Source organism: Terrapene carolina, unplaced genomic scaffold, assembly GCF_002925995.2.
Source record: "Terrapene carolina triunguis isolate 2854851 unplaced genomic scaffold, T_m_triunguis-2.0 Scaffold111, whole genome shotgun sequence".
NCBI classification, from domain to species: Eukaryota; Metazoa; Chordata; order Testudines; family Emydidae; genus Terrapene; species Terrapene triunguis.
Window position 1 is genome coordinate 15,079,935 of NW_020664462.1, and position 25,943 is coordinate 15,105,877.

Genomic DNA, 25,943 nt, shown 5'->3' on the forward strand with positions numbered 1-25,943 from the left:
GAATGGTTTTCTTGTTTGCTGTGAAAACATGGCACAGAAAGGCCAACTTTTTCTTTTTCTTTAAGTATAAGAATAAAACCAATAGTGACACAGATGTAGTATATTCCAATAGCAACACTATCTGACATATGATTTTAGTAATTTTCAGGTTATTTCATTGTAAGTTTTACATGAAATATTTAGAAATCTACCTATACAAATATTCTTAGAAGAATCATATCATTCTGCTCTTAACAGGAGTCTGAAAGTAAAGTGATTATACAGATGAAACTAGCTTGCATATATGTTTTCTATTAAGAAGTCAAACTGCTTTAAAAGATTATGAAACTGCATTAAAACTTTGGTTCTAAGTGGAACTCTAATTCAATGCTAACAATAAAAATGTCACACGTATCAGCATTGTGCAGAAAACATACATGCAAGATTGTTTCCCCTATAAGTACATGTATAAATTTCAGCTAATAGCAATAACACACTCCAGGGAGTTCTTTCATTTGGTTTTAGACACCTGAGTTTTTAGCCTTTTGTGTTACTCTGCCTTCTGGCCTATGCGCATGCCTACCAGGAAAGCTGTCTTATTACTTAAGCACATGTTTGGAAAAAGCATTGATAATTATCAGAAAAATACATTTAAGATTGATCAAATGAGTGACCAAGCATGTTTTGTCTTTTATTGTAGCAATGAAAAAACTATATGTATTTACGCATGTTATTAAAAAGTGTGTACCTTAAAAAGCGGAGCCACTTGTGCTCTCTTTAGAGACTCCTCTAAACTGAAGCAGAAAAGCACCTCAGCTTCTGCATCTCGGAGCATGAAGTTCTGCTCATCTGGAAAAGAAAATATACACGTTACATATGTGACAAAGGAAGAAAAGATGTCAACATAACCCTTTACCCAGATTCAAACCTTATTTCAAATTGTTATCAAAAACGAATGGTAAAAAATTTGGTAAAAACCTCACTTGCTTTGATGTAACATGAGCATAATCTCATTGCTTTTAATAAAAAACTGCCTTTTATTGAAGTCAAGCTACTAAACAATGTTGTCCATTTAAAAGTCACGACCCCTGTATAAAATGTGTTTTTATTATTATTTAATTTTACTATTATTGAGGATCAACCAAAATTACTGACTGACAAAAATTCTTAATATATTTCTGTATTTTTGCTGTGTTTACTTTGTACATTTCACAGCATTTTCTATCCTATATGGGCCCCACAACTTCTGTACTGGAGAGCTTCAAGCCACATTAATGCATTTATCCCCATTTATGAAAAGGTTGTAGAGCAGTTTTTAAACTAAGGGCTGGGGAAAAGCTGACAGGGGTGGAGAAGCACATGGTTTGGACAGAGACATCCCTTAGGGGAGGATCTATAAATGGAGATTCTCTATGTCCTAGTAAGGAGGAGAGGATGGAAGATGATAAAATATGCGTAGGATATGATGAGAAACAGTTACATGAAAAAGAATCCCATTCAATTACATCATGTAATGGCAGACAGCTAAAAAGTGACAAGTTTTTATATTGCTATAAAATAGGCATCACAGAAACTTGGTGGAATGAGGATAATCAATGGGACACAGTAATACTAGTGTACAAAATATATCAGAAGGACAAAACTGGTCGTGTTGGTGGGGAAGCGGCACTGTATGTGAAAGAAAGGGTAGAATGAAATGAAGTAAAAATCTTAAGTGAACCAAACTGTACCATAGAATCTCTATGGATAGTAATTTCATGCTCGAATAATAAGAATATAGCAGTAGGGATATACTACCGACCACCTGACCAGGGTGGTGATAGTGATTGTCAAATGCTCAGGGAGATTAGAGAGACTATAAAAATAAACTCAATAATAACGGGGGATTTCAACTATCCCCATATTGACTGGGTACATATCACCTCAGGACAGGATGCAGAGATAAAGTTTCTAAGTGGAGCACAGGATATGATTAAAGAGGTGAATATAGCTGGACCGCCTGATAATATGACCACAATATAATTAAATTTAACATCCCTGTGGCAGGGAAAACATCACAGCAGCCCAACATGGTAGCATTTAATTTCAAAAAGGGGAACTACACAAAAATTGACAGGTTTCAGAGTAGCAGCCGTGTTAGTCTGTATCCGCAAAAAGAACAGGAGTACTTGTGGCACCTTAGAGACTAACCAATTTACTTGAGCATAAGCTTTCGTGGGCTACAGCCCACTTCATCAAATGCATAGAATGGAACATATAGTAAGAAGATATATATACACACATAATACAGAGAACATGAAAAAGTGGAATTAGCCATACCAACTGTAAGAGGCTAAGCTCTAAAAGATGCAGTGAGAGCCAAAAAGGCATCCTTTAAAATGTGGAAATTAAATCTTAGTAAGGAAAATAGAAAGGAGCATAAACTCTGGCAAGTGAAGTGTAAAAATGTAATTAGGAAGGCCAAAAAAAGAATTTCAAGAACAGCTAGCCAAAGACTCAAAAAGTAATAGCAAAAAAATCTGTAAGTACATCAGAAGCAGGAAGCCTGCTAAACAACCTGTGGGGCCACTGGATGATCGAAATGCTAAAGGAGCACTCAAGGACAATAAGGCCATTGCAGAGAAACTAAATGAATTCTTTGCATTGGTCTTCATGGCTGAGGATGTGAGGGAGATTCCCAAACCTGAGCCATTCTTTTTAAGTGACAAATCTGAGGAACTGTCCCAGACTGAGGTATCACTAGAGGACCTTTTGAAACAAATTGATAAATCAAACAGTAATATGTCACTAGGACCAGATGGTATTCACCCAAGGGTCCTGAAGGAACTCAAATGTGAAATTGCAGAACTGCTAACTGTGGTTTGTAACCTATCATTTAAATCAGCCTCTGTACCAAATGACTGGAGGATAGCTAATGTGACGCTAATTTTTAAAAAGGGCTCCAGAGGTAATCCCTGCAATTACAGGCCAGTAAACATGACTTCAGTACCAGGCAAACTGGTTGAAACTATAATAAAAAACAGAATTGTCAGACACATAGATGAACATCATTTGTTGGGGAAGAGTCAACGTGTTTTTTGTAAAGGGAAATCATGCCTCACCAATCTATTAGAATTCTTTGAGGGGGTCAACAAGCATGTGAACAAGGAGGATCCAGTGGATATAGTGTACTTAGATTTCCAGAAAGCCTTTGACAAGGTCCTTCACCAAAGGCTCTTAAGAAAAGTAAGCTGTCAGGGGATAAGAGGGAAGGTGTTCTCATGGGTTGGTAACTGGTTAAAAGATAGGAAACAAAAAGGTAGGAATAAATGGTCAGTTTTCAGAATGGAGAGAGGTAAATAGTGTCCCCCAGAGCTCTGTACTGGGACCAGTACTATTCAACATATTCATAAATGATCTGGAAAAACAGGTAAACAGTGAGATGGCAAAATTTGGAGATGATACAAAACTACTCAAGATAGTTAAGTCCAAAGCAGACTGTGAAGAGCTACAAAGGGATCTCACAAAACTGGGTGACTGGGCAACAAAATGACAGATGAAATTCAATGTTGATAAATGCAAAATAATGCACATTGGAAACATAATCCCAACTCTACATATAAAATTATGGGGTCTAAATTAGCTGTTACCAGTCAAGAGAGAGATCTTGGTGTCATTGTGACTAGTTATCTGAAAACATCCACTCAATGTGCAGTGGCACTCAAAAAAGCTAACAGAACATTGGGAATCAGTAAGAACGGGATAGATATAATAAGACAGAAAATGTCATATTGCCTCTATATAAATCCATCGTACGCCCACATCTTGAATACTGCGTGCAGATGTGGTCACCCCATCTCAAAAAAGATATATTGGAATTGGAAAGGGTTCAGAAAAGGGCAACAAAAATGATTCGGCGTATGGAACAGCTTCCATATCAGGAGAGATTAAAATAAAATTGGGACTTTTCAGCTTGGAAAAGAGACGACTAAGGTGGGATATGATAGAGGTCTATAAAATCATGATGGGTGTAGACAAAGTAAATAAGGAAGTATTAGTTATGCCTTCTCATAACACAAGAACTAGGGTCTCCAAATGAAATTAACAGGCAACAGGTTTAAAACAAACAAAAGGAAGTATTTCTTCACACAATGCACAGTCAACCTGTGGAACTCTGCCAGAGAATGTTGTGAAGGCCAAGACTATAACAGGGTTCAAAAAAGAACTAGATAAATTCATGGAGGCTAGGTCCATCAATTGCTAACAGCCATGATGGGCAGGGATGGTGTCCCTAACCTCTGTTTGCCAGAAGCTGGGAATGAGCGACAGGGGGATGGATCCCTTGATGATTACCTGCTAGGATTATATATATATATATATATATATACACACACATACACACACACACTTCCAGTCCTAAATGCACTTTTATCCACAAGTGCATTGGACTCAAGCTTTCATCTTTACTTCAGAAAAATTCCTGTTAAGCACACCTAACTTGATTTAAAAAAAAGGGAGGATCAACATTAGTTATTTTTTCTTTGTCTACATTATAGTCATGCCTACCAACATAATGCAAAAAATGTGCAGTTTTTTTTTTTTAAACAATCTCCCCCTCCCCCTAAAAAAACCCAAACAAACCAACCAACCAACCTAGACATCTAAAAAGCAGCAGAAGTGCAAGTGGATGAAGCACTAGTTAAAATTATGGTTGGCTATACCGAGAACAGAAATAAAGAAAAGGGAGGGAGGCTTATGAAGGCTTTAAGTAATATTAGTGCATACTATGCTATTTGATCATTCAGAACGTTTAAAACAAAGGAATAATGTTATTAAAAGTTAAGAAAAAAGGAACTAGTTTTCTTTCCTTTGGGTGAAGTAATTGGTATTAAACCATGTGGAGAGCTGAAGGCAGAGGGCTTTAATTGAAAGAGAAAAAGTTAATAGAAAACCAAAGTGAATTTTGTTCCTATGATAGCACTACACTGATAGCAGAACCCTTATTCAACCATGAAATATTTTTTAAAAATTAAACATTTTGTCGCTTCTAAAATACAAAACAGACTGCTAAAGTCTTAGCTGTCAACTATGTGGAGAATTATGTTTGAAGTTTTACGTACAATTTATTCAGACAATAATTGAATGCCTAATATCACATTCCAAAATAGCGGTCTAAACAAAGTCAATCACAAAAAAATATGTTTTGTTCAAATATAATTACCACCCTTGCATACTTTTTAAAAAAATATTGTTCAGTTTATCTATATGAGTGACTCTAGTATTCACTTACCAACAAATTTCTGGCATTTGAAACACTCTTCTAACCACTCCGGAGTTACTATGTGCTTGACTACTGAAATTGCTGTCAGGAACTTTACAGTACGGGTCACTTTGCTGGCAACTAGATGTGTGCATTTCTGTGCAGATTCTGCTACCTCACCCCCAAGAATGTAGAGTTTCTGAAAGTTAGAATCATAGAATTATAGAAATGTAGGGCTAGAAGGGATCTTCAGAAGTCATCTAGTCCAGTCCTCTCTGTTGAGGCAGGACCAAATAAACCTAGATCATCTAGATTACCTAATCTGTTCTTAAAGACCTCCAATGATGGGGATTACACAACCACCCTTGGAAAACTATTCCAGTGCTGAATTATCCTTATAGTTGGAAAGCTTTCCCTACTATTTAACCTACATCTCCCTTGCTGCAGATTAAGCCCATTACTTCTTGTCCTGTCTTCAGTGGAGATGCAGTACAATTGACCCCTTCATAACAGCTCTTAATATATTTGAAGACTATTAGGACTGTTCCCTCCCCTCCACCAACCAAGTCTTCTTTTCTCAAGACTAAACATGGCAATTGTTGTTTAACCTTTGCTCACAGGTCAGATTTTCTACTCCTTTTATCATTTATTTTTTTAAGATTACATTAATAAAAACATTAAAAAGGATAAAGTGGGAAGCATAAAGCAGTTATCAAACTATTGCATCTCAGAGGCTGCATTAGCTGCTATGGAGTTCTATAGTGATGCTCTGTTGATTGCTAGCACCTTGGTGGTGGTACTAAGGAAGGCAGACTCCGTGACACCCCAGCAAACCCTCCTCATATCATGCTTACTTGGGCGATGTTCAGGCAAAACTATCTGGGCCTGAGGAAAGATGTGAAAGTTTCATTCCAAACCAATGAAACACCCCAATATTCACTTCCTATAGGGCACATATATGAATCTTATAAATGTCAAATTGGTACATCTATGAAGTGCACACACTTTAAAAAACACCCATTTATTTTATGTAGGAAGTTTCAATAGGTTTACAAATCTATGCCAGGTAAATATCAAAGACAAAACAATTGTAACAACAGTGAGCTTTTGTTTAGATAAGTAACCTCCATTTATACTGTATAACGTTTATCTGTAACTGGAGGTTCTTCTAGAAGTGTGGTCCCTATCTGTATTCCACACGTGGGTATGCATACACACCATGCGCCTGAGTCTGGAGATTTTCACTAAGCAGAGTACATTGTTCCGCACATGCACAGTTCTCCTCATGCTCTGAACCTAGGGTATATATGGGAGGCGGTGCAGACTGGCACCTCTCCAGTTCCTTCTCCTACCACAAATCCAGTTATGATCTACAGCAGAGGGGATGGAGGAGAGGTAGTGGAATACAGATAGGAACCGCACATCTCAAAGAGCCTTTAGTTACAGGAAAGTACCCTCCTTTTCTTCTTCCAGTGATAGTTCCTATGTGTATTCCACATGTGGGAGATTAGCAAGCAGTAGTCAAACAGGAGATGGGTGCAAGGATGCAGAAATGATGGCTGACTGTAATACTTCTGTCCTCATAGTTGCATCTGTAGTAGAAGACTGGAACAAAGCGTAATGTTTTGTGAAGGTGTGAAAGGAGCTCCAGATAGCTGCCCTATATCTCTCTTGTAGAGATGCAGTAGTCTAGTCTCACGTACATGCAGTAGAGGTTGCTTGCACTCTGGGGGAATGGGCCCTCACCCTCTCTGGGGCAGGGATGTGAGCTAGTTGGTAACAAAGGATAATGCAATCAGAGATCCATTTAGAAAGTCTCTGTGCAGATATAGCTTGACCACTCAATCTCTCTGCTACAGTAACAAAAAGTCTAGGTGTCTTTCTAATCACCGTTTTTCTTTGCAGATAAATGCCTGTGCTCTTAGGATGTACAGAGATTGAAGCTTTCTCTCACCTCATCAGAGGAATGCAGTTTTGGGAAAAAGTATCCCTAAATTGGATGATTTGATTCATGTGAAACTCTGGAATTATTTTGGTGATGCATTTTAGGTGGGGCCAAAGAGAGACCTTTTCTTTATAGAAGGCAGTATATGGTGGGTCTGCCATTATTGCTCCCAGCTCGCTGACTCTCTTGGCTGATGTGATGGTGCCCAGGAAGGCAACTTTCATTGACAGATGGGACACAGAACATGTGGCTAAAGGTTCAAAAGGAGGTTTGGAGAGAGAAGAAAGAATGAGGTTGAGGTCCCAATGAAGAACTGGCTTCACCAGCGGTGGGAAGGATCTAAGAAGTCCTTTCAGGAATTTAGTCGTCATGGGATGAGGGAAGATAATGTTAGACAATATGACAACCACACTATCTGGATATCCTGGGACCAGATGATTGGGAGGAAAGCATTGCCCGCAGGTGGACTGCTCTTAGTTCCAGTAAATTGATAGACACCCTGGACTCCCCAAGGGGTTCAGATGCCTTATGCAGTATGTTTGTCCATATGAGCTCCCCAAACTAAGAGTGAGGCATCAGTAGCAATCGTTGCCTCAGTTGTAGGTGTGAGCAAACGAGTTCCCACTCAAACTTTCTCCAGCTTCGTCCACCAGACGAGAGAGGCCAGAAACTTGGATGGAACAGTTATTCTGGCATTGAGATGGACTTTTTCTGGTGAGAAGATGGACTGATTTTGCAGGCAACAAAGATGAAGCCTGGCAAATGGTGTCATATGTGTGCATGAGGCCATGTGACCAAAAAAGGAAAGGCAAGTTCTGACCGAAGTCAGAGGTCAGAGAATGACCTGTTTTATGAGCTCTTCCATTGCATGGAATATCTTGGTAAGTAAATAGGCTCTTGCTGTAGTTATGTCCAAGGTCGCTCCCATGAACTCTATGGACCTTGTGGTGGTCAAAATGAACTTTTCTTGGGTGACACAAATTCCCAAGGGAGATAGTAAATGGAGCAGGAATTGGGTAGCCAACTGGACTTCCTTTATGATCTGCCTGTCTGTAGCGGGGTGGTCACCCCGCTCATGACCTGAAGGGCTTAAAACAGCCCTGGGAGAGGGCTGGGGTGGGGGAAAAGGTAGGCTGATTAGGGGAAAGCAGCCACAGGTGGGGCCACGCCCCAATCAGGCCACGGCTGGCCCTATAAGAGGGCTGAGGGCCAGAGACTGGAAGACACTTTCTCTCTAGCTTTTTGAGAGAGAAGGACCTGGCTGTCTGGGAGCTGAGAAGGGTACCTAGGGTGGAGCAGTGCTGGGGAAGGGCAGTGGGAGATGGGGAACTCCAGCCTAGAAAAACCCCAGGCTGCAGGCCTTGGTAAAGGGCCTACAAAAGGCAGCCCAGAGATAGGCAAAGGCAGCAGATCCTAACCCCCTTGCTGATGACGAGTGGTTTACAGACTGCAGTCTGCCCCAGTGAGCGGGGGCTAGATGATGACTGGCAGTAGCCACTGAGGCAAGGTAGGGATAGAGGGTTGGGGGTTCCCCTGGGAGGGGAGACCCAGAGACAGTGGGTTGCTGCTGGGGGCAGAACCCTGAAGTAGAGGGGCACCGGGGTCCAGGAGGGACATGGGGGCCAGCGGCGTGCGAGTTACCGGCCTGCAGAAGGCGCTCTGGGTTGGAAAGAGCTAATTCCTGAGATGACCAGCAGGAGGCGCTGCACCAGTGAGTCATTGCCCCGCCACACTGTCATAAGCCAGTTGTTAAGTTACAGGAAGATGGAAAACCAACTTCCTCTTATCCAGGCTGCCACCACTGAAAAGACTTTTGCAAAGACCCGGGGTTCCGTAGCTAGGCCAAACTGGGCTCTGAATTGGTAATTGTCTTCACCAAAGAGGAACCTTCTGTGGGATGGGTAAATGTCTATATGAAAGAATGTCTATGTGAAAATTAAAATTCAGCATGGTCACACTGGCATCAATAATTCCCTCCATTGAAGAAGGCAAACTATTTAACAAACAGTTTGCCCAATTACAGAGACGGAATTATTGATGCCAGTGTGACCATGCAGAATTTTAATTTTTTGGATGAATAATATATTTAGTTGGCAGAGGTTGAGAATCAGACTCCATCTCCCATTCATTTTGGGGACTAACAAGTATGGGGAGTAGAATCCTTTCCCTTGATGCTGAGAAGGAACTCTTTCTATGGCTCCCCAGTGGAGAAGGGAGTCCACTTCTTATGCAGAATTTCCTTGTGTGACTAGACCCAGCAAAGGAGCCAGGAAGGAAGTTTGGGGACAGGGATTGATAGAAATGTGATCAGATAGCCATAGTGAATGATTTCCAGCACCCATTTGTCTGTTGTGAAAGCCCTCCATTTGTGGGCAAATTGGGTATGGTGGCCTCCAAAAAACTGACGGGTAGGATGATGTGGCACCAATAAAGGGATACAGGTCTCAACAGTCCCATCAAAAGAAATTCTTTCGGTGAGAGTAAGGTGTGCCAGTCGATGTTGCAGGAGCTGTGTACCTTGGCCTTTGTACTGTCTGTTTGTGTGGTGGATCCTGGGAGCACTAGTGGTAAAATGACTGAGGAGATGGTCAAACTCTGTACCACTGCTTGTGATGGTTCCTCTTAGGTTTATGGATAGAGATAGCCAGACAACAAACTCAAGTCTTGAGAGAGTGGAGAGATTCATCAGTCTTTTCACTGAACAGGTTGACTGTATTAAAGGGGAGATCTTGAATGGTACTCTGCTCCTCCCCAGGGAAACCTGAGGATTCTAACAGGAATCTCTCCTCAGGACAATGGCCACAGCCATCCCTCTGGCCACAGTCTGCAGCATCTACTGCAACCTGGAGAGAAGTTTTGGGCACTAATTCTCCTTCATCAATTAAGGACTGGAACTGAACTCTATCTTCCTGAGGGAGCTTGTCCTTAAAATCCAACAAACTCTGCATAATTAGTGGCGTTGTATTTAGGAGGAAGGGCCTCATAATTTGAAATTCTAAATTGGAGAGAGGCAAACACCTTTTCTCCTAGAAGGACTAGTCACTTGGCACTCCAGTCCGAGGGTGTAGTTTTGGGGTGCTGCAGCCTGGATTTTTCAGTGGCAGCTTGTACCACCACTGAGTTGGATGATGAGTGAGAGAATAGAAACTCTGTCCCTTTAAATGGAACAAAGTAGTGCTTCTCAGCACTCTTTGGGGTGGGAGTGCAAGAAGCAGAAGTGTGCCCACACTGTTCTAGCTGGATCCATGATTGGCCTTGGTGATAGGGAGGGCTGCTCAACTGGGACCCAAAGGTTGCAAGATATCCAGCAATCTATGTTGGGACCCCTGAACCACTTCAAGCTGTATCTGGAGCTTGGACACCACCCTTTGTAGGAGCTACTGATATTGCCTCTAGTCATCAGGCAGAGATGGTGAAGATGGCATAGCTGCCTCATCTGGGAAAGACAATGAAATTGCTCCCAAAACCATCGGAACTGTTGGATTCAGTTCAGCTCAGTCTTCTACATATTCCAATGGGGCCAGCTGGTGTTGGCCAAGAGATGGCAAGTAAGGTTCATGTACTGATCCTGGGTAATGCCAGTATGAAGGCTAAACCGGCTGAGGAGAACCCCATGGCACTGGGTACCACCTGTTTCTCAGAAAGGCCTATTTTGATTGCAGGATGGAACCCTGCTCTCTTTAGGCCCGTTTCTGCATGATAGTGTAGGGGCTCTTCTGAAACCTCTAACTCATCAGATGAAAACGCTGGATCCTGAACTTCTGGCAGAACCAGTGATACGGTACCCAGGTTCAAGGGTGGGAGAGGAGAGAGACCCCATGACCGCAGAATAGCTTCCTCTTCTGCATCAGTTATGTCTGTGAATAAAGGCGAACCTCATAGTAGTGGGGAGTGAGGATAGGGGAGAGCAAAAATGTCCTCCAGAGAGACATAGGTCTCGGACCATCTTGGGGTATGGGGAGAATCAGCTGGTGGGCCTGTCGGATCCAGTGTTTCCCTGGTCACATTGGAAGTTGGATCCCTCCAGGGCGGTGACGTTATTGGCAGAGTATGATCTGGATGTTAAAGGGAGTGGCTGTGAATGTCTTTCTGTCAACATATCAGAACCAGTACTGGAACAAATGGATCCATTATCCTTAGTGCCACTTTCTCCTGCTGAGGAGATTTACTTTGGTCTTATTCTTTAGGACCCAGGGGCAAGAACTCTCCCAACTTTGAAGGGGTTGGGGGGGGAGGTGTCTTTTTTTCTTTGGGGCAGCCTTGGAAGAATGCTGTCTCTGTGCTTGTGACAATGCCCCATACTCTCATAAGAAGCCTTCACCTTAGGCTTAGAAGTCTCGGTCTCGAGCACTGAGCTTATGCTTGGAGAGACTCTGCCTGTTGATTGAAGCTGATGTCTAGGGGGTTGTCCTTAGCCCGGAAAGTCTGACTGAGATCTCATGGCCTTTTCTATCAGATGTTTTCTAAGTCTTGACTCTCACGAGTTCTGGGAGAGAAGGAGCAGCAAATGTTGCACTTAGCCAAGATGTGAGCCTAAAAGCAGTGCTGGTGTTTGTCACTCACTGAAAAGGAACGGGGGGCGGGAAACACAATTCTGTAACCCTGGGACTCTGGGCATAATCCTAGCCTCCCATGGAGGATTTCCCCAGGATGGGGGAAAACAACTAACTAATTACACTAGTACTTAACACTAAAAGAGTAAAGAAGTAAAACTATTTACAATATTTATACGCAGACTGAAGCGGTCAAAGGAAGAAGGTGTGGACACAGAAGATTCTGACTCAGGCCATGCAGTGGTACGAAGGAACTGGAGCGGCTCCAGTCCGCACTGCCCCTCATATCCTTGGTTCAGAGCACAAGAAAAACAATTGTGCATGTGCAGACCAATGGACACTGCTACTGAAAAGTCTCTGAACTCAGACATGTGTGTACCCATATGTGGAATACACCTCACTGGGCTAAGAGTTATGAGGGAGGTCCTCCTCTCTGAGAGGGGTGGGGCTTAGGACACACCCCTCTGCTTGGCATCTCCCATTGGCTGGCTTAGACAGGGAGCCATTTAATGTGTTTGCTTTTCTGACTCCCATTCTGAGGAGCCTATCTCTCCCCATGCATTGTATAAGGAGCCTGAGTATCTAATTCAGGCTTTGGGAATCCCAGGTATTTTCTAGGCATGGTTAGGCATGTTCAGGCTGAACATCGCCACACCTAAGTTCATTTCTGAATCTAGCTCCAAGTATGTAGCAAGGTTCAAAGAGGGACTGGACTTTTATATGGGTAACAAGAATATCCAGAGTTTTAACAGTTAATAAATTTGGAAGGGATATAAAGCCTCATGCTTTAAAATTTAAAACAATGTCTGAGAAGAAGCAGGATTAAACATTCATGGGAGACAGACAACACAGAGTAGGCAGATATGGGGTAATTTCGCACCTTCCTCTGAAGCATCTGCTGCTGCACAGAGTCAGAGACAAGATACTGCACTAGATGGAACTTGGGTCTGATTCAATATGGTAATTCATACGTTCCTCGCCTGAACTTGGTCATTTGGTTTGCTATTGGAGGTACTGAAGGTATCCTCCCCTCTTTGAAAATGAACATTAGGAAAGAAAAAATAAGACACAAGCATGAAGTACCTGAGTAATGCTAATTTGGATATAACTAGCAAATAAAACTCAATTTACCGAAAACTATACTCTCTACTGTTTTAAAACCATTCCCTACAATTTTTTCTCTTTATATCTATTAGGCCTGTTCTGGTAAAGGCTTGTAGACCCAAATTAAACTTGATGTATTAGGGAAAATAATCTAAAGTTGCTAAATGTTCCAAAATATTGTGCATAAGTGACAAATATGAAAGTCACCTTGATATACTGCTGGACTTGTGTAGGCTCAAATCCTGTGAAGAGCACCATTGGGGTCAATTCTGGTGAGAGCTTTTTAGTAGGTGGTGGTATGTCCTCAATTCTACAAAATAGAAAAATACAGGACATCATGATGACTGGGACCAATGTTTTTATTTTAAAACCACTGAAGCACAATCTTGCAAACTTTTACTCATGGGACTACTCGCACAAGTAAAGGTTTGCAGGCTTTATGGCTTTTTGATAAAAGGTTGCCAACCTGAGAACAAGATGTGTTTAAGTTGGTACAAGGAACAGACTGAGCACAGTCCTGACCCAGTGGAGGTCAGACTATCTCCACAAAGGCTTCTTAAGCTGCAGTGCTTTTCCAGAAACATATCGGATACCCTGGCCGCTTTTCTTATTTACACTTTCACCATTATAAAGGATTGCAGACTTTACACAGTGAATGGCAGAATGATTCCCTAGAGAAAAATCACCAATGTCAAACCAATCATCCAGCATGATTTTAATCTTAGAGTTAAGCATTTATATTAACAGGCAACATATTGTTTGTGCCATGAATGCTAACCTTTTTAGAAATCTCTGCTCAATTGCTGGGCCCAGTTTTGGAGACAAGGTGAAGAACTCTCTCACAAGATGATGTAGTCTCTGATTCATGAAAGGCTCATAAGTTCACTTTTTAGTTTATTTAAAAAGATGCCTTTGCAATTATTATGTTTTTATGTGAATATGTTGTTTCCATTTCACTTTATTTTGTCCATTCTCTCTTCCCCTCCCAACCTTTTCTATGTTCCATTGGCTTTTTAAATCCTTTTTTCAGTTTTGCTTTCTATTTTTAATTTCCATGTTTTCCTCTCCACTTCTCATCCCATTTCCTCTCATTGTCTCTGCTTTCTTCCCTCTGCCCCTAGTTCTCTGCCTCTCTAATTTCTCCCTGCAATTTCTCCACATCCTCTCTTTATTCTTTCCTCCCCTCTCTCTTTCTAGTTCACTACCTGGGTGTGCTCTCTTTTTTCCATCTCCTCCAGTGCATAGTTGGCAACTAGGGCTGTCAAGCGATTAAAAAAATTAACCTCAATTAATCCTGCTATTAAAAATATTAATCACGATTAATTGCGCTGTTAAACGATAATAGAATATCATGTATTTAAATATTTTTGGATGTCTTCTACATTTTCAAATATATTGATTTCAATTACAACACAGAATACAAAGTGTACAGTGCTCACTTTATAAAAAACAAAAGAAATAGTATTTTTCAATTCACCTAATACAAGTACTGTAGTTCAATCTCTTTATCATGAAAGTTGAACTTACAAATGCAGAATTATGTACAAAAAGCCTGCACTCAAAAATTAAACAATGTAAAACTTTAGAGCCTAAAAGTCCAATCAGTCCTACTTCTTTTTCAGCCAATTGCTCAGACAAACAAGTTTGTTTACATTTGCAGAAGATAATGCTGCCTGCTTCTTCTTTACAATGTCACCTGAATGTGAGAACAAACATTCGCATGGCACTGTTATAGCCAGCGTCACAAGATATTTAGGTGCCAGATGCGCTAAAGATTCATATGTCCCTTCATGCTTCAACCACTCTTCCAGGAGACATGCGTCCATGCTGATGGGTTCTGCTCGATAACGATCCAAAGCAGTGTGGACCAATGCATGTTCATTTTCATCATCCGAGTCAGATGCCACCAGCAGAAGGCGGATTTCTTTTTTGGTGGTTTGGTGTCTGTAGTTTCCGCACCAGTGTTCCTCTTTTAAGATTTTTAAAAGCATGCTCCACATCTCATCCCTCTCAGATTTTAGAAGGAACTTCAGATTTTTAAATCTTGGGTCGTGTGCTATCTTCTTTGCATTTTGTCAAATTTGCAGTGAAAGTGTTGTTAAAACGAACAACATGTGCTGGGTCATCATCCGAGACTGCTATAACATGAAATATATGGCAGAATGTGGGTAAAACGGAGCAGAGGACAAACAACTCTCCCCCAAGGAGTTCAGTCAAAATGTAATTAACGCATTATTTTTTTAACGAGCGTCATCAGCATGGACGCATGTCCTCTGGAATGATGACTGAAGCATGAAGAGGCACATGACTCTTTAGTGCATCTGGCATATAAATATATTGCGATGCCGGCTACAACAGTGCCATGCAACAGCTGTTCATCTGTTTCAGGTGACATTGTAATTAAGAAGTGGGCAGCATTATCTCCTGTAAATGTAAACAAACTTGTTTCTCTTAGCTATTGGCTGAACAAGACGTAAGACTGAGTGGACTTGTAGGCTCTGAAGTTTTACACTGTTTTGTTTTTGAGTGCAGTTTTGTAACAAAAAAACCTACATTTGTAAGTTGCACTTTCATGATAAAGAAATTACACTACAGTACTTGTATGAGGTGAATTGAAAAATACTATTTCTTTAGTTTATCATTTTTACAGTGCAAATATTTGTAATAAAAATAATATAAAGTGAGCACTATACACTTTGTATTCTGTGTTGTAATTGAAATTGATATATTTGAAAATGTAGGAAAACATCCAAAAATATTTAATAAATTTCAATTGGTATTCTATTGTTTAACAGTGCAATTACTCGCAATTAATTTTTTGAATTGCGATTTTTTTTTTAGTTAATCGTGTGAGTTAACTGTGATTAATTAACAGCCCTATTGGCAACATGTAGCCATTTTTGCCAGATACAACCATCTTAATAAGTAAGGGATTCGATGGTTCCAGGCTGACAGCTAATGGACAGTTTTGTGGACATTCTCTTATGTTTTTTTAATAACAAAGGAAACAGAACCCTGTGCAAAAGGAAGTTAATGAGCTTTTATCACTGGTAGTCAGTTATTCTTACCGTGCCCGTTTAGAAGAAGGCTGAAGACTTGATTCATTTTGCTTTGGTTTCAGGGGCAATCTCACACCCTGCAATTAGACCACCATACATTTGTGTCTGAAGTAAGCACAAACTTTCTGATTAGCCATCCTAGTTTTTCTGTTTCACAATAAAACATTTAACAACTATATTTTAAACCAGCAGTTCTCAATCAGGGCTCCGGGGACCCCTGGGAGGCCACGAGCAGGTTTCAGGGGGTCTGCCAAGCAGGGCCGTCATTAGACTTGCTGGGGCCTAGGGCAGAAAGCCAAATCTGTGCAGTGCGGTGTTGAAGCCTGGGGCCCCGAGCCCTGCCACTGGGGCTGAAGCTGAAGCTTGAGCAAATCAGCTTTGCGGGGCCCCCTGTGGCATGGGGCCTCAGGCAATTGCCCTGCTTGCGACCCCCTAGCCCCAGCCCTGGCACAGGCAGGCCGTGGAGTTTTTATAGCATGTTGGGGGGGCATCAGAAAGAAAAAGGTTGAGAACACTTATTTTAAAATATATGAAGACAACTAAATCTACACGTGGATGAAAAATATGTGCTAGCACAGGCTACATTTCAACTGGCAACCTAGAAATCGAAGGCTGCATATCCTATTGCTGCCTACTTAATCAATCAGTCCCTCCATAAATATTGTGGTAAGTACCAAATAGTGCAGGCACACAAGACCATATTCCTAAGTGTCTAAACTTCAATTCAAAAACTGGAAGATGGCATCAGGCTTAAGGACAGGTGTCAGGGATACTTTAGTACTGGTTTTGTCAACTGATGAGTGCTTGAAAAAATGGAATTATTTAAAATATTTTGACAGCTAAAAAAAAGTTCAAATGAATTAGAAAGTTATTCAGCTCTTGCTTACTAAAGAGTATGGTAATAAGACTAAGATAACAAATAATCCAGAACAGAAAAGATAAGGCAAGTATTTTGAGTGCAAAGTGAAATTTTATCTAAATGCCATCTGTTGTATAACTGAACTGTATAGTCATTGGTGCAAACTAGAATTAACCATAAAAGCAAGTCAAACATTGTGAAATTGTTAAAAGAATGACCCTGACATGGATAGAGAAATCCTAGTCTAAAAATTTTCAAGATCATAAAATAGGTTAATGTTATTATACATTGACAAAAACAATTTCCTTGCTTTTGTCAGTTTACATTACAGTCTTACTACATTTTTTATCAATATAACTTTTTAAAACATAATATTCTTAAATAAGATTACAAATGCCTTTCACTTGGTACCAAGTCCATGGTTTTGGGACTTGATATTGTGTACTCATAACAGTACTTGAAACCATATGAATGGAACAATTCTGCCTTAATTTTGCGCAGTATAAATATTATGCATTAAGGCCAAAATTTTCAAAAGTAACTAATGATTTTGATTGTCCAACCTGAAAAGTCTTAAAAGAGGCCTCAGTTTCAGAAAGTGCTGAATACTGATCCTCTGAAAACCAGAACCCTTTAAGAGGTTTCAAGCGGGCACCCAAAATTGCTTGGATTTTGCAAAATGATTTCTTTTCTTTTTCTACTGACCTGAAGCATGAAAATAAATTAACATGGAGAACATCATCAAATACAGCAAGGAGGCTTTTTTTTTAAATATACGTTTATGCCCATCCTGATTTTCACCTACTCTCTCATACATGGATACAACAAAGCCCTCGCAATAACTATTTGAAAACACAACTGGAAGAATAAGTCAACATACCATTAGAAGCTCTGATGATACCTTTAATGGCACTCTCCAGGCATCTACAGGAGGTGAAGAAAAAAACATATAGGACCGTGTGAGTAATTTGTTACAAAAAAGATATGACACAGTCCAACATGACTGAGTATAATTATAATTGTATCCAGTAGACTAATCTTTGTGGTATACAGGATATTGTGAATGGAAATTCCCACTTACCCAGGAGGTTTAGAACTAGATGCTGAGTAGGAGAAAGGGGGTCCTGAAGATTGAACACTGTATATCGGTTATGTTGAATCTGCCGTAATGCTTCAAAATTTCCAAGCAATATATCGCAAATCCACTGTGCGTTTACACATGGTATCCTCCATTCTTTGGCTTTCTCATACTTTAACCCAGTAGGCCTTATTGTGCAGGGGGAGAGAAAGAAAATATACACATTAATAAAAAGGTACTTCCTTCAGTAAGTTCTAGAATACCAACATTCTCTCCTCAGCCTACCCTATGGATTTTTTTTATTGGCAGTTGCAGCCAAGTAAGTGCTTTTCCTAAGAGATATTTTTGCTATACGTGTGAATGGTTGGTGAGCTAGAATTTCTGCCCAGAACAGAAGATCTAAAATGCCTCTAGTTGAAGACTTTTTAACCAATCAGTATTAATCATTTACTTATAAATGGCCTAATAACAGTATCCTCTCTTAAAGAGAAATAACTTTACACTTAATAGCTCAAAAGTTAGCTTTCTAAACTCAGAAGTAAAAAAATTGTAATTACTGGAATATAACAGGACTTAGTAATATAATTAATAAACCTGGACATCCATACTGCAGTTGTCTAGATCACTCCAGAAAAACAATAATTAAAACATAAGTGCCTTTATCATGAAATAGCTATAAATGAATAACATATAGCGAGAAAGTCACTAACGTAATGAAGGATCATTTTGTAGCTAGACTGGAAACAGGTTATTGAAGATATGAATGCTGTTGAGATAAACCACTTACTCTTTACAGATGAGAACTGTGTTGCTGCGACACAGATAGCCGGTGTATTTGGCCCCTGCTAGGTAAGCCATTAGTTTGAGATCATCTCTGTCACTATCAACAAATCCTGTCACTGAGATAATCTAGTGTAGAAAAGAACGAGATTTACAATTAATAATAATAAAAAAACTAGGCAGTATTTACACAGATGCACACACAGGTTGTAAATAAATAGGAGATTATTCTGCTCTAGCCTGGTGAACTTGTCAATGTGTCTCAATGAAATGGAGGTTACTTATTGTAACTGGAAGTTCTTTGAGATGCACAGTCCCTATCTGTATTCCACACGTGGATACACATGCACACCATGCACCTGAGTCCAGAGATTTTAACAAGCAGTATCCGTTGGACTGCACCAGTACAGTAAGTCTCCTTGTGCTCCTGAGTGAGGGTATAAGAGGCAGTGAGGTAGATGCCCCCCACCCGGTTCCTCTTCTTACCACAAATCTAACCAGATCCAAAGCACAGGGGATGGAGGACAGGTAGTGGAATACAGATAGGGACCACACATCTCAAAGAACTTCCAGGTACAGTAAGTAACCTCCATTTCTTTGAGTGCTGGTCCCTATGTATATTCCACACATAAGTGAGTGGCAAGTAGTGCTCAGGCTGCAAGGGGGTGTGAGGAAGCCAGAAACAAAGATGCTTTCAGTATGACAGATCCCACTGCTACATCTGCAACAGAGGCCTAGACTTGTGCATGGTGTCTAGGAAACGTGTATGGAGTTCAAGGTGGCTGCTGTACCTATGTCCTGCATTGGGAGTTCCTGCACAGATGACCCACTTGGAAATTCTTTGAGAGGATATCGCCTGACCTCGGGATCACTCTGCAATTGCAATAGAGTGTTTTGGTGACTTTCTGATAGCTTTGGTTCTTTGCAGGTAAAAAGCCAGAGCATGTGGGACGCCAAGGGAGTGAAGTCTCTTCTCTTCAGGAGAAGCGTGGGGTTTTTAGAAAAAAGACAGATAAGTGAATACACTGGTTGATGTGAAATTGAGAGATGACGATGGGGAGAAATTTAGGGTGGAGGCGAAGCGATACCTTTTCCTTCTGAAAGACCTCTAGGAAGGATCTGCCATGATGGTTCCCAGTTTGCTGACCCTTCTGGCCAAAGTGAGGGCCACTAGAAACACCACTTTCGTGAACAGGTGGGACATGAAGCATGTCGCTAAAGGTTCAAACGGTGGTCTGGAGAATTTTGACAGCACGGGGTTAAGATCCCATAGCAATATAGGTTTAGTAACTGGCAGGAAGGCCTCAATGAGACCCTTCATGAATTGTGTCATAGTTGGGTGGGTAAAAATAGAGTGCACACCTACTGGAGGGAAGAAGGCACTAATGGCTGCAAGGTGGGCTTATAACAAGCTAATCAAAAGACCAGACTTCTTTAGAGAAAGGAGGTAATCTAAAACAATCAGGATGCTTGAAGTGACTGGGTAAGACGGATTGTGCTGTGCAAAGGTGGAGAAATGCTTCCATTTAGCTAAAGAGCAAGGCCTAGTCAAATTTTTTCTACTCTGGGTAAGCATAGCTTGCACCAGGGGAATAACAAGAGTATTCTACTTCCAACGCACATCCAAACACAAGGCCTTGAAGTGGAGCGAGGCCAGGCTGGGGTCTTTGATTCTGCCCCTGTCCTGCACCAGGAGTTCTGGGAAGGGGTGGATCTTGACTGGAGGATGGGCTGACATTGACAGCTCTGGGAACCAAAACTGTCTGTGCCAGCAGGGTGCTAGGAGAATGACGCTGGCCTTGTGGCACGTATCTTTCTCAGGACCTGTGGAAGCAGAGGAATGGGAGGAAAGGCATACTTGAAACCTTGTAAGTCATGGCCTATGGCTCCCCTGAAGCAATACAGGGGAAGGGGAATCTTTGTTTGTTTGTTTGGGATGCAAAGAGGTCCCAGGAGATGTGCCCCATTTTCAGAACGGGCTGTGGATTTCCCACTTGCAGTCCGCCTAGAAGTGCCTGCTGAGGTTGTCTGCTAAGGAGCTGCAAACACCTGGGAGGTATGCTGCCTAGATAGGAATGTTGTGCCTGATGGACCAGTTCCAAGCCTGACTGCTTACAGACACAGTGGGAGAGATCTTGCTTCTCTGTTTGTTTATGTAGACAATGGCAATGATATTGTCTGACATCACTTGGATATGGAAGGCCCATATGAGTGGGGGGAAGGCCTTGCATACGAGGCGGACTGCCCACAGTTGCAGTTATGTTGATGTGTAGTCTGGCCTCCTGTGGGGTCCATGTGTCCTGTCAGTGTGATTGTTCAGAAGGGTGTCCTACCCCAGAAGGGAAGCATCTGTTACAATGGTGTCAACAGAAGTGGGAGTAGAGAAGGGGGCCCCCATTCTCACCTTTTCTAGGTTTGACTGCCATATGAAGGAAGCGATGATCTTGGCAGAAATGGTCACCTTGGCATTGATGTGGTCCTTGTTGGGCAAGTAGACTGAATTGAGCCAGGCCTATAGGCATCATAGATGAAGCCTGACAAAGGGTGTCACTTGAGTGGCCTCGCCGGGATAGGCACATTCTCACTGTAGTTCTTGGTCCGGAGGATATCAAAGAAATCAGGTTGCACATCATTTGGAATCTTTCTGCAGGGAGGAAGGAAGGCACTTGTAGAAACAGAATCCAATGTAGCCCCAATGAAGTTTAGCATCCTCGTGAGGGATAAAATGGACTTTTCTCTGTTCAGACAGATCCCCGGGGATGCAAGAAGCTGAATGAGGAATTGTGTAGCTGACCTGACCTCCCATTGAGAGCATCCTACCAGGAGCCAGTCGTCCAGATATGGAAAAACTGTACGGCCCTGAAGTCTCATCTGGGCCGTCACCACAGAGAAAATTTTCGTAAACACTTTGGAGGCTGTCACTAGTCCGAAAGGGAGGACTTGGAATTGGAAGTGCTCTTGACTCACCATAAACCATAGGAACCTCCTGTGGGAGGGATGAAAGTCTATATGAAAAATATGCCTTCCTCATGTCGACAGCCACAAACCACATCTCCTCCTGAAGATAGGGAATTATTGCTGCCAATGTTATCATCCTGAATCTCAACTTCTGAATGAATATGTTGAGTTGCCAAAGATCCAGACTGGGTCTCTAACCTCTGTCTTTTTTGGGAACGAGAAAATACAGAGCATAGAACCCTCCTCCTTGATTCTGACGTGGGACCTGTTCTATTGCCCTTTGGTGTAGTAGGGATTCCACTTCCTGTTGAAGAATCACCTTGTGAGAGGGGTCCTTTAAGGGGGACCAGGAAGAGGGTTTGTAAAGAGGGAAAGAGAAGAACTTTATAGGGTATGCCTGAGGGATGAGCTTCAAGACCCAACTGCCTGTCATGATTAGCTCTCAACTGTGGGCAAAAAGAGTAAGATGGCCCGCAGAAGTGGCAGGAAAAGGGGTATGTGGCACCAGTGATGGTAAGCGTGGATCCTAGGAGGGGGCTGAGAATGGGTCACAATCATGGTGGTAGAGAGGGCTGAAAAGCAGAGCCTCTGAGTCTTCTGTTTGCATGGAGACTTGGCAGGACATTGGTAGTAGAAAGCATGAGGAGGGGGAGTTGGTCTTGGTTTATCGGTCTGACTCTGGTGCCTCCGCCTTGGAGCTGGTATGTAGATCCCCAGGAAGTGGAGGGTCGACCTCAAGTCCTTTAACGAATGAAGAAAGTCATCAGTTTTCTCATTAAAGTGGTGTGACTCGTCAAAGGAAAGGTCCTGGATAGTATTCTGCACTTCCCTGGGAAAGCCCAAGGACTGCAACCAAGAATCCATTCTCATAATAATACCAGTGGCTAAATTTCTCGATGCTGTATCCACTACATCAACTGCAGCCTGAAGGGCTGTTTTTGCCACTAACTTGCCTGCTTTAGAAGGGAGAGGAATTGGGGTCTGTCTTCAGGTGAAAGTTTGTCCTGAGGGGCTACCAGCTTAGAATAGTTGCTGAAGTTGTACTTAGCTAGCAGGCGTGGGAATTGACAATGCAAAATTGCAAGCCACAGAAGAGAAGGTACTTTCTTCCCAAAAGGTAGAGTCTTTTGGAGTCCTTGTTTGATGGGGTGGTCCAAAAGTATTGTGACCTAGTCCTTTCTGCAGCAGCCTATAACACCAGGAACTTGGGGGCAGGGTGGGAGAACATAAATTTGGCTCCCTTTGCCTGGACAAAATACCCCCTCTTGGCCCTGTTAGGTGTGGGGGCGCAGGATACTGGGGTATGCCAGACCAACCTCACTGGTTCCAATATAGCCTTGTTAACCAGGAGGGTTAGCCCTGAGGCTGCAGAATGTTCAGCCATCAGGGGTGTGGGTCTTGAACTTCCTCTAGAGGTATTTGGGGATTGTTAGCCACTCTTTGCAGCAATTCCTGGTATTCCCTATGGTTGTTCAGTGGGGTTGGAGAAAAAGGAGAGACCGCCTCACCTGGGGAGGAGGAGGAGATTCCTGTCAGAACTGTCGGTACCTGTGGTTCTGGTTGAATATCCTCCTCGTACAGGGAGGGATCCAGAGGTTGGCAAGAAAGAGAAGAGTGGAAAGACTCCGGGGTGGATCCTGGGCATCTGTTATAGGGATCCCACAGTCCCTGATGGTGCCAGAAGGAGGAGCCATTTATGGGGAACCCCAGGGGACTGAGTAACATCGGTCCCTGGGGAGGTTGTGTCTATATGTGTAAATCACCTGTTCAGGCTTGGCTTTCTCCAGGGAAGCAAACTACACTTACTGCACTAAAACTATTATTATACCAAATCTAAGAAGAATAACTATTTACAATTTTATTTACAGGTTCTCCTAAAAACTGAAGAAAAAGAGAACACTAGATTCTGAGTGAGGCCATATGGCAGTAAGAAAGAACCAAGAGGGCATCCATCAAACTGCCTGTTACATGCTTGCTCAGGAGCACAAGGAGACCTACTGCATATGTGTGGGCTGATGGACACTCCTTGTTAAAATCTTTGGACTCAGGAGCATGGTGCACATGCATACCCACATGTGGAATACACCTAGGGACCAGCACTGGAAGAAGAATATACAAATTAGTCCCACTTTATAGGTGGGGAAAACTATGGCCAATCAGTGGAATGACTTGCCAAAGGCCACAGGAGGACTCAGTGTCAGAGTTAGTACTATAACTATTGGTTTCAGAGTAGCAGCCGTGTTAGTCTGTATCCGCAAAAAGAACAGGGGATTCCTATCTCACTTTTGTGCTAAATCTACTGAACTATCAATTCAGTTCCTTCTTGGGAATTATATATTTTTCTGGGAAATAATTTTTGTTCTTGGTCGCTTTTGAAAGAAAGCCACATCGTTATAATGAAGCCCTGGAACAGTAAATTGCCAAAGATGTGTGCAAGCCTTGTTTTGTAACTGTATCTTATTGCAATCCTTGGTATTTCTCTCCCAAGTCCTCATTTGTCTATCTTTGAGCCTCATATGTTGCATCATGTCTGAATTTGGAGCAGGGTCCATGTCCATGTCTTTATTAGCTGCCTAGCACACATCTGACGAGGGAAGGGGACAGAAGGGTAATTTTAAGAATCCACAAAACATATCAAATTTACAAGCACAAAAAAGAATTAAAGATTGAGAGTGTAAATTAATTAATGTCAAGCAGAAATTAAGAAACCATAAAGCAAAGAAATAAAACCTCTCCAACCACCCCCAACTCAACATGAGTAAAGTTTGAGTGTGTGGAAGATCCAAGTTACAAAATGACGAAACTACCAGGCCTCTTGAAATCAGGCCATTAATTCTGAGAACTGGCAACTAAGTAGTCTAAGGTTATGTCTACATTGTGTTTTAAAACCCCTGGTACTGAGTCGCAGAGCTCACGTCTACAGACTTGGGCTTCTTCTATGATGCTAAAAACAGCAATGTAGACATTGCAGCTCAGGCTCTGAAGCCCACCCTGGGCCTGAACATCAACAAAGCTGTATTTACCACATAGCGCAAGACCAACTCTGTTAACCTGAGTTCTGAGACTTGCTGCCACAGATTTTAAAATGCAGTGTCAACATACCAATAGTGAGAAATGACACCTATCCAAACTACCAAAGAAAGCTACTGCTGAACTAAGAAAGGATTGCTAGGATTCCTAGGAAACATAACTCATTTCAACTGCGGTGTTTGTTTGGGCTACAGCAAACCTTTTAAAACCTGGTAAAAACAAGAGAAAATCCTTTATTTACATGTATCTGAAGCCAATTCCACCACTGGAAAAAGTCAATTAGGTATTTTCTGGATATGCACTGGATACTGACATGCTGTCCCAATACAACAAATATTCAATACTCGGTGCAATTAAAGCTTTTAAAGAAAATGCTAGTTGTTTTAACTTCGGGTTTTCTTACGTGCTGAGAGCATGGTTTTCCTCCTGGTGGGAATGCCACTGGAAAATGAAGGGCTCGATGTGGTGGTATCATTTTCTTCTTCTTCAAGATGGAGTTCAGCCAGTGTGCTGTGATGCACCTCTTCCTTTCTCTCACAGCCTACCAACACATGTATATACAGTTAGAAATTGTTACTCTAACTTTAACTTATATTAAAAACAGCATGCTAGGACACCCACTTAACCCATTAAAAAGACAAGTTTTGCTCTTTTGAGCTCCCAGAAGATATAATTCTTTCCCCCAGCCCCTTAGGTGCCCTCTTTCACACTACATCTCCTTCAGACATACTATGAACACTAGACCTGGGTGTTCCGGAAGATACATTTTATTTCTCGTTTAATATTAAACATGTATTATTATGGAGGAGCTGGTCAAAGGAAACTGTTACTTATTGTAATGACAGCTCTTCGAGATGTGATGCAGATGTGTATTCTACTTAGGTGTGTACACGCCCAGAGCACCAGAGCCAGAGAATTTTGCCTAGCACTACTAACTGGGGGGGCGGCGCTTGCACCTCATGGGTGTAACCCCTCCCCTGGCTCCACTAGGCAGCACCGCCGCGACACTCCTCAGTTCCTTTGCACCAAAAATCAAGAGTATAGACTCCGATGCAGAGGGGATGGAGGGTGTGTTGTGAAATACACATCTGCATCACATCTCGAAGAACCACAGTTATAATAAGTAACTGTTTCTTCTTTGAGTAGATTCAGACGTGTATTCCACTTAGGTGACTCACAAGCAGTACCTGCAGTATGTGCACTTAAACAAGGACTGCAAGACTGCTCTAACAAAGTTTGCATTTGCTCTGGATGCCGCAGTAATGGCATAATGGTTGGTAAATGTATGCACAGAAGACCAAGTGGCAAACCTTCAAACATCCAATACTGAAACGTCACTTAAACACCATTGACATAGCC

At 41.9% G+C, this 25,943-nt stretch overlaps 1 protein-coding gene across 1 annotated transcript in view; it reads right to left on the reverse strand.

Moving 5' to 3' along the window:
- The window catches only part of PAXIP1 (PAX interacting protein 1), an 88,700-nt gene that overhangs the window by 6,336 nt on the left and 56,421 nt on the right, over positions 1 to 25,943 (reverse strand). Inside the window, exons 10-17 of the mRNA XM_024217541.3 lie at positions 24,988 to 25,125; positions 18,604 to 18,725; positions 17,820 to 18,004; positions 17,619 to 17,662; positions 15,889 to 15,956; positions 13,028 to 13,130; positions 5,249 to 5,417; positions 728 to 828 (exon numbers count right to left, since the gene is read on the reverse strand). Of these exons, the coding sequence (XP_024073309.2) occupies positions 728 to 828; positions 5,249 to 5,417; positions 13,028 to 13,130; positions 15,889 to 15,956; positions 17,619 to 17,662; positions 17,820 to 18,004; positions 18,604 to 18,725; positions 24,988 to 25,125 (930 nt within the window). The remainder of the gene's footprint in view (positions 1 to 727; positions 829 to 5,248; positions 5,418 to 13,027; positions 13,131 to 15,888; positions 15,957 to 17,618; positions 17,663 to 17,819; positions 18,005 to 18,603; positions 18,726 to 24,987; positions 25,126 to 25,943) is intronic.